This window comes from Polyodon spathula, chromosome 9, assembly GCF_017654505.1.
Source record: "Polyodon spathula isolate WHYD16114869_AA chromosome 9, ASM1765450v1, whole genome shotgun sequence".
Classification (NCBI taxonomy): Eukaryota; Metazoa; Chordata; class Actinopteri; order Acipenseriformes; family Polyodontidae; genus Polyodon; species Polyodon spathula.
The window spans coordinates 18339689-18354872 of record NC_054542.1 but is presented as its reverse complement, the minus strand read 5'-3'; the positions used below and the strand labels follow the sequence as shown (position 1 = coordinate 18354872).

Here is a 15184-nt window from a genome sequence, read left to right as displayed (position 1 = left end):
TAAACACAACCAAAAAAATAATGCAGTGGACATTATTTTAAGTATTTGGTAATTATACATGTTTTTTTCATGAATATCTTAGGAATTTTTAAAGATCCCAAAATGAAATTCTATTCAGTTAGACCAATGACTCCCTTGTGTGTAAATCTCAACGTAGAAACTCGAAAGTGACAGAGCAGCGTATGAAATAAATCCACACTTTCATGCATCCACGCATTCATGCAGAGTGCCTTTGCTTGATGTGCCACTCGGGAGCCCCCAATAAATCATTTTCTAAGACCGATAGAGCCCTCTCGATGCGTGCTCTACCATGTGCTAGATGACCTTGACTCACTAGCGCCCTTGCCTGCGGCTCAGGACTCATAACTCCAGTCACGGTCATCTACCACATGGTAGAGCCTGCATCGACAGGCTCTATCGCTTAAATATAAATATTTGTAAGTGACATATAAGCTTAGTTATTATTAGTTTTATTATTATATTGTAACACCTTTGTCATCTCAAAACACTGTAAATCATAAAATGGAAGGAAAGATAACAACTGCAAATACATTTAAAAAACATGCAAAAGATAAAAAAAGGACAACAGAAAATCCAGTCAGGATAAACAGAAAAAGAACCCAGGAGATAGCTAGATGAAGGGGAAGACAGGTTAAAAAAGGATTTTTAAGCCTTGACACAACTGAGACATGGATTGTGTATGTGTGCCATTCAGAGGGTAAATGGGCAAGACAAAAGATTTAAGTGCCTTTGAACGGGGTATGGTAGTAGGTACCAGGTGCGCCGGTTTGAGTGTGTCAAGAACTGCAACGTTGCTGGGATGTTCACGCTCAGCTATTTCCCGTGTGTATCAAGGGTGGTCCACCACCCAAAGGACATCCAGCCAACGGCAGGCCAGTGGTTGAAATCGGCTCATTGATGAAAGAGGCCAAAGGAGGCTAACACAAATTGTGCAGAGCAACAGACGGGCTACAGTTAGTCAACTGACAGTCCAGTACAACATTGGTGCCGATAGACCCATAAAAGAATGCACAACTCGTCGTACCTTGACACGAATGGGGTATGGCAGCCGATGACCTAACAGGGTTCCACTTCTTTCAGCAAAACACAAGGAACTGCGGTTGCAGTGGGTTAAGGAACTAAAACACTGGACACTGGAGGATTGGAAAAACATTGCCTGGTCTGATGAATCTCGGTTCTTTCACGCTGATGGGAGGACTAAGGTATGGAGAAAACCGCATGAGTACATGCATCCATAATGCCGTGTGTCAACATTGATGTGATGGTGTGATGGTGTGGGGTGTGTTTTCATGGCACACATTGGGCCTCTTGATAAAAGTGGAGCAACGTTGGAATGCCACAGGATATCTGATCATCATTGCCAATCAGGTGCATCCCTTCATGGCACCAGTGTATCCATATGCTAATGGATTTTTTCAGCAGGATAATGTCCCATGCCACAAGGCTAGGATTGTCCAACTCAATATTAAGAAGGTGTTCCTAATGTTGTGTGTGTGTGTGTGTGTGTGTGTATATATGTATATATACACACACAAACAAGCTAGCTGATGAGGGACTTACAGTCTGAAACGTTCTAATTGATAATTGATTTAATATTATTCTCATTTTTTATTTTAATTTTTAAATAATTTTTTATAGTGTCAGTGAGAACAATTTTTGCATCCTCAGCACATAATTACACACACTGAAATGTAAATGTAGACAGTATTATCCTAAGCTAAATAAGTAAATACACTAGCATTACAATGTTCTTTGATATCCAGAAATAAAGAACACTGCACAATTAAAATATCAAATCACTATGATGGTTATACAATCTATTACACATTGATTACTTTAGTCGTAATCTTCAATGAGACACAGTTGCGCTGGCGACACTATATTTTGGCAGGGAGACCGTATTTCGCACCAATAGTGCCAATTGCCAGGTGACACTATTTGGCAGCGACACTATTTGTCATAACACTTGTTCCTAAACAACCTGTTACTTAGGCGAGGGTTCCTTGGACCAGAACAATAATTATTCACAATCACATCGCGAATATAAATGAGTTATTATTGGTAATCACTCGACTAATACAAATGCTTAGGCTGTTATTATTTGAAAGATCTAGTGAAATCCACTTGATAATAGTCTACTCCAATAATATTTTGGAATATTAGATATAAACATGGCTGTATACTAGCTATGAGGACACAGAGGTCGTGTCCTCGGTTGTACAAATTCTGATAAAGTACAAAAGACTCCTTAATTTTCTCTGTTGGTTTGCTGTATAAGGTAGATTTAGAGGTTACATAGTAAATACCAAGCAGTCATATAAATACTGCAGCTATAGATTCAAACCTAAGTTTGACATCGGTAAAATATCAACTCTGGTTTCGACGCTGTATATAACCTATGATATTGTCAATAATATACAAATGCGATATATACAGTAGCCTACTGAAACAAAAAGAAAATTCCTCGCGGTTGTGACTTTGACTTGGGATATTTGGCGCATTACTTAAACTGGCCGTTGACTGCAATGTAGGTACTGCTTACAGAGACATGCTTATTCAACGAAACACTGGCTGCCGGTACTAGGACCTTGGGTGCGGGCGTCTCTGCCTCTGGAGGAAGGTCCAATATAAGCAGTGACGCTGTGGCGTTCTGGTTTATTTAGCAACAGGGATAGACAGCTTGGTCATTAAACGTGAAACACACACCGAGGCTGTCATGACGAGGAGAACATACTGTAGTCAGAGTCTACGTCTGTAGAGGAAAGTGGCGTTCACGTTTTGCAAAAACTTCAAGCGCTATTTTGAATCACGAAGACCGCCTGATTTCGTGATTTTGAGATTTGCAGGACTGTCTTTTCTGTTGCTTTGATGATGAAATGTGAATGGATCTGGTATTAAGATTGCATTAGTATTTTTTTAAACTTTCAAGCTGTCTTAATGGAAATGTCACCTCAACAGGACAGTATTGGACAGAGTCGTTCATCATCTTTAACCGGGGAATCCAAAATCTCTGGTTTACCAGCAGAGGCAAAAAAGGTAGTTTGTAATTTGCTAGCTATCTGTTGACTATTTGTGAAAACGCAATCAAACCATGTTTTTTTAAATTCTAAATTGTATGATATTATAGACGAGTCTGTTGCATTAATTCTCCGTGTGTACTACCTATTAGTATTATTAATGATAATAGTTTTAACTTTTGGGTATCATGCTTCTTGCAAAATTATGGACAATTCCTTCAGAAAAAAAAAAAAAAAAGTTGTTGACAGTTGCCATCAACATAGTTCTCAGCCTTCACTCTGTAATCAGTAATAACTCCGTTCAGAGTATGTTTAGTATGTGTCTGTTGTCCACCAGTTTCTGTTGATTTCACGTGCAGCGGACGTGTAGCAACTCTGAAGTTAATGGTTTCTTGTTATTTATTTTTTATGACTGATAATTACGATTACGGGTTAGTTTGAGCTCTTGGTGAGTACTGGACTTGCTACCCGATATGAAAATGCTACACATCTCCACTGCGTTTATGGTTAAATTTGGATTGCGCTCCTTTCAATAAATCCACTGTGTTTCAGGAAACGAATTGGTTTGAAAGAAGACACACGTGCTTATGAAGCTATATAGGGACTATTCAGTGCTATGAGCTTTTAGATTTAGTTTCCAGAATTGTTGTTTTCCATAATTTATTACTTGTTTTATTAACTAGTTTTGCAGCCTCTTTCTGTTATCTATATTTTGACGGGATATTTGTTACGTGTATAATTATTGTTGATGGCAGCTAATATTGTTAGAACATCAGCTAAATCTATCAATTAGACAACCACATATAAACAGTATTTCTCAATAGCTGTTTTTAGCGCAATATATTTAAATAGCTCAATAAGTTGTTGATATCAGTGGCTATAAGATGTGTCTGTTTAATATATAACAGTGTGGCTGGTACTTGAGGACCAATGTAATGGGTTCAAACTTACCGAGGCATGTCAGTGGACATTCTTGGTATAGTTCTGTGTGGACAGTATTACGATGATTACAGAATTATCAAACTATTTGTGTTATAGTAGTTTAAATGGTGTTCTGAAATAAAAAATAAAAAAAATAAAAAATATATTCAGTGTGTTCACATATACTGTATACAATGTAAAAATTGATTGAAATAGTTTTAAAACCTTTGTGTGTAATACACAAAGACATGTTTGGTTTACACACAAACCTTGTGTGCAATTGTATGTTGATGACCTGAGGCATTTTCTGCTTTGGTGTTTCTTCTTCTTCTTCTTATGTCTATACAGGGTACACTGCAATGTCAACGCAATTACATTTCATTAAATGTAGTCATAATTATTGTAACACATTTATTAAATGGTTTATAATTCAAATATGTTTATTGGCTGTACCTGGTGTCATTGAAATATAGCTTTAATGAAACAGACGGTATTAGCGTGACATGGTTTTCGTCTCGTTCCAACGTGCATTTGATTGGAGAAAGCGGTTACTGAAAGAGTAAAGAGATTGAGGTTGAGTGGAGTAAGACAGGTCAGTACATATATAGGTAGTAACGCTTCTGACTGGCTGATGTTATCCACAGGAAACAACTAGGCAGAATATTGCTGAATAGCTATTGCTCTAGGCATCATTTGAGGCTTTCTGTGGTTTTCCTAACTATACATTTGACTAAGGAAGTGTTAAATATGACGCATACTGTAGTGTTTTGTGTTCATTATACACTTATACACAGCATACATTGACTTTGTATTGCCTATAATGACATGGGACTCTAAAACTGAAACAATTTTTTTTCCCACTTTGGATATTTTTAGTCCAAATGTAGTGCTGCTATCTTTGTTTATTGTTTTATGCACAGAAAACACATTGCTGTATCCTCTGCTGAATATTTCACTTGATGCTACATACAGTGGGACTGCTGCCCTAACTGTTTAAATGATCAAATTATCTCTGGAAATTACCCAGCAATTTCAAAGATTTCTCTGGATTCTTTTTAAAACTTGAATATACAGTAATACAATATTTCTTAAATGGGATCTATGAGAGGGTAACTTTTGAAAGGGTGGTTAGACCACTTCACAAGTTTCCAACAATTTGGAGGTAATAAACAACCTATAAGTGGCCTGTTGGGATAGTGGTACCACATATACCACTAGGCCACCTACAGGACGCTTAGCACATTACAGCTCCACCCTGGAGCAAAATGTGGAGATAATGGAGTTTTATGAAACTGTGATAAAAAAAAAGCAATGTGAGTCAGCTAGAATTGTAAAAATGTCTAATTTTACCTGACATATGTAAAATATTGAACTGAATTATAAAATTCTACTTTTGTGAGATGTGGAAGTTAGGCACTGGAGTTTGTATTAAAACAAATGTATTACATTTGTATTACATCTTTAATGTGTTTATTTTGGTGCTGTAAATTGAGATAAAGACAATGTTTTTGTTTTGTGTAGAAATGGAAGACTCTGGCACAGAGGCGACAGTCTGCACCTTCACTGGTCATTAGCACTGCTGTCAAATCCAGAACAATTTCCAGGTAAGGAAAGAATCTGTTTTTTTGGTTTTGTTGTGGTGCTTTCAATTACTTTCTCCCTGGAATATATTCTTTATAGTTTTTATTCGCATTACAAGTCACATCTGCAATAGAACCCACTGTATTAGTAGCAACTACACTCACAAATGTCTTGGCCAAAATAATCGTGGGATGGCCAGAATAAGCAAGGAAAAAATAATCAAGGAAAACTATTTAAATAGAAATAGTGATCCACAAATCCTATTTAAAATGCAAAGAGAAAATAGGTTGCCAGCAGTGTCGGATTAAACTATTTTGAGGCACAGGAGGACTATTGTGAGGCACTAGAAGGATCCTTCTGCTTCAGTATTTGTAATCCTGCTCATCCTGGAGAATGACTGTTCTGCTTCAGCATTTGTAACCGGCAAAGTGAGGTCGAAGATGAAGATCAATGTCCACGTTTGGAAAAGTGGACTCCAGGTGGCGAGCCTTCAGTTGCTTTAGAGGTTAATTGGAGATTTACAGTTTTCATTTTTTTGTTAGGTAAGAAAACTGATCGGCTTGTCTGAAATGGTTGTTTCATGATCGGATGGATATTTTGACTGAACTGTTTCATCATTGACTAACTTTTGACTGAAAATGTCTTTGGACACACAATGACTGTGAGACTGACCAACCATGCATTTGTACTGTCGGTCACATGCTTTGAAATCTGCATTGTGATTCTAGCAAAGGGAAGGGCCCTTATCAGTCCAGTACTTTTGGACGTTTTCATCAATTACCTGCCATTCATAAACCGTTGTGAAAGAGTTTTGTGTGTATTAGGATCATCTATCCCTGTTTCAGCCACAGACATCTCTAGCTGGGGGGCCCTTCAGCTTGTTCTGGTGCAGACTGCATGGTCATCTTCAACAATACAGCCTGAACTTGACATTCCCCCTATCGCAGGGTCAGTGTCGTTACCACTTGATTCTTAGTTCAGGCAATTTGCTGAGAAGCTGTTTGCATTATTGTGTTTTTAATGTAATTAATCTAAATATACGTTAATATATTTATGTGTAGTTAAAGCCAGTTCTAATTTCTCATATACACATACAGTACTTCTCATCACGTTGAGGTAATTTTTATTTTTTGTTATTGTTATTATTTGTTTTTGTAATCATTGGTTGTCAGGGCGTGGTTGCCTGGCTGTTATTTTTCCATAATAATGAACTGAAAATGTCAGTACTGCCTCAATCACCAAGTATTGCAGAAACACACATTCTACACCATGCTGTGAATTCACAATTAGAGCTATCAGTATGGTGATAAAGTTGATGACTGTGATAACAGTATGTACAGCACAGTCTAGAATATGAATTAGCAATACATATGTGTGGCAAAATGGTTTGCAGGTGCAGAAGTGATGCAGTGATCAATAACAGACAGAGAATGATAATCAAGGTGCAATGGTGTTTATTTATAATCCAAAAAGTCACTTGACAACTACACAGTATAACCCAGGGGTTCAGTCCCGAAACAATAAACACGGTATTAAATACACACACAATATACAAACACGGTCACCAGTTCAAAGTGAGTGCTGTAGTGCTCGTGGTGCAAATATATTTTATTGTGAAACTACAGCAGTGTTGTCCGGGTTTGTGCTGGCCTGAAGCAACAGCTCCGGATCATGTTAGCCATCCAATAATAACAAACAAGTATAATTAAACACAACAAAACACTCATGATACACAATACGATTCTCCTTCCGGTTCAGTGTTAACCATAACAAAGGAACAGATCACCTCGCTACGTCCCCTTATGTACCGTTAATCACGGTCCCTTGGTTAACGATTGCAACCGCTCCTCCAATCCGTGGCTGCAATATTGCTTCCCTTCCGGGTCGATGATTTAGTGTACCGTAAACCCGCCCCCTTTCTATTTGGCCGAATGACTTTCTTGGCCATCCAGTCCAGGGCACTCTGTTCCCTTTACACTGCGCCTTCACAGGTCGGGAGGGAGATTTATCACCAATAGTCATTCTGTCTCTGTCACAATATGATAAGCTGTTCTGCATATATATTCAAAAATGTTAGTGTGACATACCTGTACAGATGCATAGATGAACAGACAGCCAGACACCTTGATCTTTACACAGAATATGTTATTCTCATGAACTTGGATGTCTGCAGGGATTTCATAACCCAGATAACAATGATTTCAGAACACAATGAGGACAATTTCTGCACTCTGGTTGGTGAACTAATGTATTTGTATATTAGTTCTTGTGAACTAATGTTCAAATGTACTATATATAAATGATTGTATCATCCCACAATTTCTCTTCACTGTTAATTATTAAAGCATATTCAAACGTGTTTAGCAACCTCCTCTCTTGTTTTCAACTTGTACCATCATTGCCCCGAATTCCTAGCTACTAGGAATCATGTAAGTCACATAATATTAACTGTACTCTGTATTTAATATTCACTGCATGCTCCTTCCCCTCCCTGTAAAGCCAGAGAAGTATTTTGGTAGTCTGATTAAACAACACCAGAGAGCAGGCTCAGTACAAGCAGTGACAATTGTGCTGAACTCTGTGATTACTGAGACCACTAAACTCATTGTAATTTAACATCTCTTTTGAATTATAAACCACAGATTGCTGTTTTGTATATATAAATCTGAGATCTGGCCCCAGGGAATATTGCAAACAGAGCTTATGTGCTGATCTTGTGCAGATGGCTTAATGATGTAATGCAGACTTTGTAGAACAGGAGGGGTGTACTTTGGCTTACTTTTCAATGAAGAAAAAAGTGTTTAAAACATTCTCCCCTCTTATTAACTGGGTATTCGATATTTTCTTTTTTTTAACAGACAAACATGTTAAAAGCTTAAAAGTGTACTTGCATAAACTTTTACTTTTCAATAGTCTGAGTTCATTAACAAATGTAGTAAGCAAAACCAGAATAGGAGTTTGTTTATGGATGAAAGGAGGCCACTTGCAAGGATTCATTGTCATTAATTAAAATGAAATGCTATGTAGTAACTCTCCTATTTATACTAATTCTAACTACACTGAACAAAAATATAAACGTGACATGCAACAAGTTACAGTTCATATAAGGAAATCGGTCAATTGAAATAAATTCTTTAGGCCCTAATCTATGGATTTCACATGACTGGGAATACAGATATGCATCTGTTGGTCACAGATACCTTTTTTAAAAAATAAATAAATAAATAAATAAAGGTAGGGGCGTGGACCAGAAAACCAGTCAGTATCTGGTGTGACTACTATTTCCCTCATGCAGAGCGACACATCTCGTTTGCATAGAGTTGATCAGGCTGTTGATGGTGGCCTGTGGAATGTTGCCCCACTCCTCTTCAATGGCTGTGCGAAGTTGCTGAATATTGGTGGGAACTGGAACACGCTGTCGTACATGTCGATCTAGAGCATCCCAAACATGCTCAGTGGGTGACATATCTGAGTATGCAGGCCATGGAAGAACTGGGACATTTTCAGCTTCCTGGAATTGTGTACAGATCCTTGCGACATGGGGCCGTGCATTATCATGCTGAAACATGAGGTGATGGCGGTGGATGAATGGCAAGACAATGGGCCTCAGGATCTCATCACGGTATCTCTGTGCATTCAAATTGCCATTGATAAAATGCAGTTGTGTTTGTTGTCTGTAGCTTATGCCTGCCCATACCATAACCCCACAACCGCCATGGGGCACTCTGTTCACAATGTTGACATCAGCAAACCACTCGCCCACACGACGACATACAAGCTGTTTGCCATCTGCCCGGTATCCGTGAAGAGCACACTTCTCCAGTGTGCCAGTGGCCATTGAAGGTGAGCATTTGCCCACTGAAGTCGGTTACGACGCTGAACTGCAGTCAGGTCAAAACCCTGGTGAGGACGACGAGCACGCAGATGAGCTTCCATGAGACAGTTTCTTACAGTTTGTGCAGAAATTCTTTGGTTGTGCAAACCCACAGTTTCATCAGCTATCCGAGTGTCTGGTCTCAGACAATCCTGCAGGTGAAGAAGCCGGATGTGGAGGTCCTGGGCTGGCGTGGTTACACGTGGTCTGCGATTGTGAGGTCGGTTCGACGTACTGCCAAATTCTCTAAAACGACGTTGGAGGAGGCTTATGGTAGAGAAATGAACACTCAATTCTCTGGCAACAGCTCTGGTGGACATTCCTGCAGTCAGCATGCCAATTGCATGCTCCCTCAAAACTTGAGACATCTGTGGCATTGTGTTGTGTAACAAAACTGCACATTTTAGAGTGGCCTTTTATTGTCCCCAGCACAAGGTGCACCTGTGTAATGATCGTGCTGTTTAATCAGCTTAAGAACATAAAGTTTACAAACAAGAGGAAGCCATTCGGCCCATCTTGCTCGTTTTGGTTTTTAGTAGCATATTGATCCCAGAATCTCATCAAGCAGCTTCTTGAAGGATCCCAGGGTGTCAGCATCAACAACATTACTGGGGAATTGGTTCCAAACCCTCATAATTCTCTGTGTAAAAAAGTACCTCCTATTTTCTGTTCTTAATGCCCCTTTGTGTAATCTCCATTTGTGACCCCTGGTCCTTCTTTCTTTTTTTAGGTCGAAAAAGTCCCTTTGGTCGACATTGTCAATACTTTTTAGAATTCTGAATGTTTGAATTAGGTCGCCGCGTAGTCTTCTTTGTTCAAGACCGAATAGATTCAATTCTTTTAGCTGCATATGACATGCTTTTTAAACCAGGAATAATTCTGGTTGCTCTTTGCACTCTTTTTAGCGCAACAATATCCTTTTTGTAGTGACGTGACCAGAACTGAACACAATATTACTATTCACTATTAAATGTCATTTGCCTTTGTGTCTGCCCAGTTCTGAATGCTGTCTAGATCATTTTGAATGATCTTTGCTGCTGCAACAGTGTTTGCCACTCCTCCTATTTTTGTGTTGCCTGCAAATTTAACAAGTTTGCTTACTATACCAGAATCTAAATCATTAGTGTAAATTAGGAATAGCAGATGACCTAATACTGATCCCTGTGGTACTCCACTGGTTACCTCACTCCATTCTGAGGTTTCTCCTCTAATCGGTACTTTCTGTTTTCTACATGTTACTAGCTTCTTGATATGCCACACCTATCAGGTGGATGGATTATCTTGGCAAAGGAGAAATGCTCACTAACAGGGATGTAAACAAATTTATGCACAAAATTTGAGAGAAATAAGCTTTTTGTGCATATGGAAAATTTCTGGGATATTTTCTTTCGGCTCATGAAACATGGGACGAACACTTGTTGCGTTTATATTTTTGTTCGGTGTAGTTCTAATTCCAGGTTGATAGCAAGTTAATTAGTGCATTGACAGCATACACTAATTGAAAAAAAGAATGAATGTAAAATTAGAAAATTCCTGAGTCTGTAATGTATCCAGATGTGTGTGGTTTTGTCATGTGATCTATTCAGTGTATGAGAGTTGTGTGCAACTATTTAGCATCAATCCTGGGACTGCACAAAGGGCATGATAGTGGGAGCACCTGTCTCAACACTGGCTGCATTGTCCAACATCACCATTGAGTCTCATTGGAACCGCAATGTTTGCAGAAAACTACAAATGGGGAGTCTGTTCGCCACCTGGTCAATATTTGCCAAAATTGCAGGGATATTTTACCAAATTTTGCAGAACATTAATTGCAAATTAATACTGTTATATTTGTATACTGCATTTTTTTCTATTTTATTTTATTAATATATACAAAGAAGAATCAAAACATCATATATTGTTGCAAAAAAAGCAAATGTATTATTTTCTTTCACAAAAACAGAATAGTTTTTAAAAAAGGGCAAAAGAGCTACTTTTATATATGTATGTATGTATGTATGTATGTATAAATGAATGAATGCAAAAATGCATGTTATATCTGAATACGCTTTGAGGAAGACATTTTACTGGAACCATCTAAAAAGCGAAACAACACATTAAAACTACACATAGTGGCATACATTTCTTGAAAATGTAGTTGCATTTGAAATCATAATGTGAATAATACAGTACAGTGAATAGTGTTGCCAATCACTGTTGGTTTCTATGGTTACCTTTTGACCTCTTTTAAGATTAATGCTAACATATACAGGGGAAATGGATCCAGGAAGGGGCACATATAAGCATTTGAAAGAAGCACGGAATATACAACAAGGAAGCAAATAAATTTGGTAACAACGACAGAACTGATCCCGGGTGAGCATTTGGTGGAACAATTTACCTGCACCGAGAAATTAATGGCTGGTCTGAGACTATGACTATGAGACGATGACGTGAAAATTATAAGTTTCTTTTGAGCTACAGTCTTGCAAGTCATCATTGCTTAACAAGGTAGGGATATATTTATACAATTTATATTGAAATAATAGAAAAATATGAACATTTGCAGATGGTTGATAGTGTTTTGCGGGGCGTACTGTTTTAGACAGAATCTGCGTAATAAATGCAACCACAATTTTCTTTTGGCCCAGGTCATGATTGATTGAGCCTGTAGAACCTTGGGGAAAGCAACAGATGTGTTACAGTGGCAATTCACAAAAGCCTTTAAAACTGGAAAAGCTGCATCTCTTTTCACTTGAACAATACGCCAAGAACTGTGCATTGTGCACTGTTAAGGAAGGCTCTTCTTTAATATTTGGACCAGAGCAGCAATTTCTAGTCCGACCGAGCAGCCACACATGGATGGTTGTATGGAAACTTGCCACAGTAAACATGAACTAGATCCCAAGTGAAAATGCTCCAGTAGGAAGACTACTAAGAAAACATTTGCAATACAAAGAACATAGAGCAGACTGTATGAGTTAAAGAAGACCAACACCCTTGAGCCTGGCCAAGGTTAAAAAAACCAAAACCAAAAAAAAAACAATTTACCATAGAAGAGCAGGAAACAGAAAAGTGGTACCCTTTAAATTCCACGGGCCCAACACTCTCAATGAAAGAACATAACAAGAAAAGCTACTTTACAGTGAAAATTAACATAATTGTGAGGTGTTTTTCAGTAAAAAGTAAATGTTGTACTGTGTTCCAAACTCTAAATGCACTGTTGGCAAGTTTTTGTCAGTTTAACCTCACACATTTTTATCTATTACCTCTGTGAATGAAGGTAGTCTATCTCTATTAAACACTGTTTACTTGTGTGGTAATTTTGTTGTCATACTGGTTGCAGGTAACAGTATAATGCAGTACACTGGGAGTACATTTTGTAATTTTTTTTTTTAATCAAGGGTAAATAAGGTACAGTCAAGTTCACACACAACACATTCATAGATACTTCAAATATAACCTTTATTGTTTCATGCAAGCATGAATGGTCCAGTGGCAGGACTCTTTTCTTTTCTCAATGAAGCATCCATTTCTTCTCCTACCGCACTACTCAAAGCAATTTCCCACACTGAGTCAGGAGGTAACACTAGTTATGAGTAAATTCAGTTCTAGCAGTTGAACCTGCTCTTTTTTCAAATAGCACTGTTTTGTATTGGTGACATTTGTTTAGAGAGAATAGCTGGCGGTATGCAAGGTTATAAAGGGGGGGCGGTATAAGGCAGGACAACTATATAAAAATAAAAAGATCTAAAATATACACACATATATATATGTGTGTGTGTGTGTGTGTGTGTGTATATATTGTATATCTTCTTTTTTTAGTGCATACAAATCCCAATTTATATTTGTTTTAACATGTGTACTGAATGTACTCGGATGTACCAAGGACTGAGATTAAAATAGAATTTTAAATGTGTTTCCTTTGTTCCTTATTCCTCTATTCCCAACAAATCACCAAAACAGAATAAAATTCAAGAGCCCTGTCTGCAGCACTGTGAAAAATCCTTCTGGGCACAAACAGGGACGGCACATCCATCTGCTGGAGGTTTTGTCTCTCATTGACTGCCCAACTTGAATTACTCTGAAGTGTCTTTTCAACAGGTTGTTCTCAGCTGTAAATAATCTAAAGAGAATGGATGAATACTCACTGGCACAACCACTGTTTGCCTTTTTGAACTATTTAGGGCTTGGGCTGACCTAGGTATCCCTGACTTCCCATTGGTATGGTAACAATGTGAAAGTGTTCCCAAAGAATGATACTTGAGAGCAAATAGCACAACATGTGTAACTTGTATTGAAACTGCCCATTTGAAAAAATAAGACATATCTTTTGAAGAGAAGTCAATGCCTTTGTTATGATAGAAAAATCTTATCTTGGGAACCTTTTTGTGTTGAATTTAGGAGTAATTGTTTGTTTCGTTTGCAGTAATGTTTTGGGAATTGGGCAAACTTCTGGTAGGCCCATTATCTTGATGTGTAAATATAGTTCTGAATGTGAAGCACACTGTAGTAGTTTCAGCTGTGTAAGGTCAAGTGGTTGTTGTAATTGTGATACTTCAGGTACAGTAGTGCATCTGTGACTTCAAACATAAATTAACTAAATGTGAAAAACTACAACAGTACATGTATGTACCTTGGTTTTAAGTTTGTACACTGAGTATTCTAGTCCAGTGTTCATTTTCCATGTATTGAGACAGGTAGGAATTTAAAGTCTAGATAATCCTAGGTAATTGCACCCACATTCTTGACCTGCTTAATGTGCTGATATCATTAACAGTGGCATGTATTCATTCCAGGTGTGTTACGTCTATGCCTGACTCAGGTGGCTGTATAGACCCTATAGCTGAAGAAACTCATGGGGTCATGGGGGAAGGAAATGTTCAGTGAACCAATTCTAAGCGGCATAATGATGCAGAAAGCAAATCATGGCTTTCAAAGAGCCATGAATCCTTTAGCCCTCTTGACTTTTGTGAGGTTAAATGCTGATGAACTGTGGAAATGACATGGGGTTAAATAGGGATTAAACATTTTCAGAAACACTGTTAACACTTCTCAATCTAGACTTTGATCATCAACTTAGTGTATATCATGTAGATTCTAATGTTGACTGCTATTTCCACGGTATGAGGCTGCACCAGCTGCATGATTGTAGCCAGAAAAGCACTTTTAGTTAGTGGCTTGACTTGATGCCAGACTTGTTGTACATATCCTGTCATTTACCATTGTTAAAACTGTAAGAAACTACAGTAAGCCAGGTGTACAAACATCTCGACAGTATCTTCAGTAATTTTAATTTTAAAAAATGAAGCTTAATTTTAAGCTTTTGTTGTGATATTTGCTCCTCCCACTGGGCAACCATGGGTGAAAAGATTTCATAGGGGTCCCCCATTGTTTGCAAGCTGTGTACATACCGATTTGTGTGTAGACATCAACTGAGTGAGGAAGACAAGGTATGGATTGGTATTAGGGAATGCAAAAGATAAAATAAAATAGCAATAACAAAAATAAAATAAGTTGAAGATAATAAAACTGAATATACTGAAAGTAAACGGCAATAATAACTATGAACCAGTGAATATTCTGGAATATCTCTGTCCTCTGTAGAAGACAAGGCTGAGCTGGATAGAAAGGATGTTCAGGATGTGTCGTGTATGAAGCCCATGGCTTTAACCTCAACTTCATCGACTTTATCCTTCTGTCGTGCTTTTTCCATGACGATCCTCACGCCCTTAAAATTTCCAACGCTCTTTTTCTGTCCAGAAATCTGTAAGCTGAACCAAAGTGG

The 15184-nt window shown here is 38.0% G+C and overlaps 1 protein-coding gene across 2 annotated transcripts in view; it reads left to right on the top strand.

Annotated features, from left to right (window-relative positions):
- Positions 1-2726: 2726 nt before the first annotated feature.
- Positions 2727-15184, top strand: part of LOC121320461 (rho GTPase-activating protein 20-like) — a 36576-nt gene continuing 24118 nt past the window's right edge. For both annotated transcript variants that reach the window (XM_041258797.1, XM_041258796.1), the window contains exons 1-2: positions 2727-3057; positions 5481-5563. In XM_041258797.1, coding sequence (XP_041114731.1) covers positions 2959-3057; positions 5481-5563 — 182 coding nt within the window. In that variant the 5' untranslated portion in view covers positions 2727-2958. The remainder of the gene's footprint in view (positions 3058-5480; positions 5564-15184) is intronic.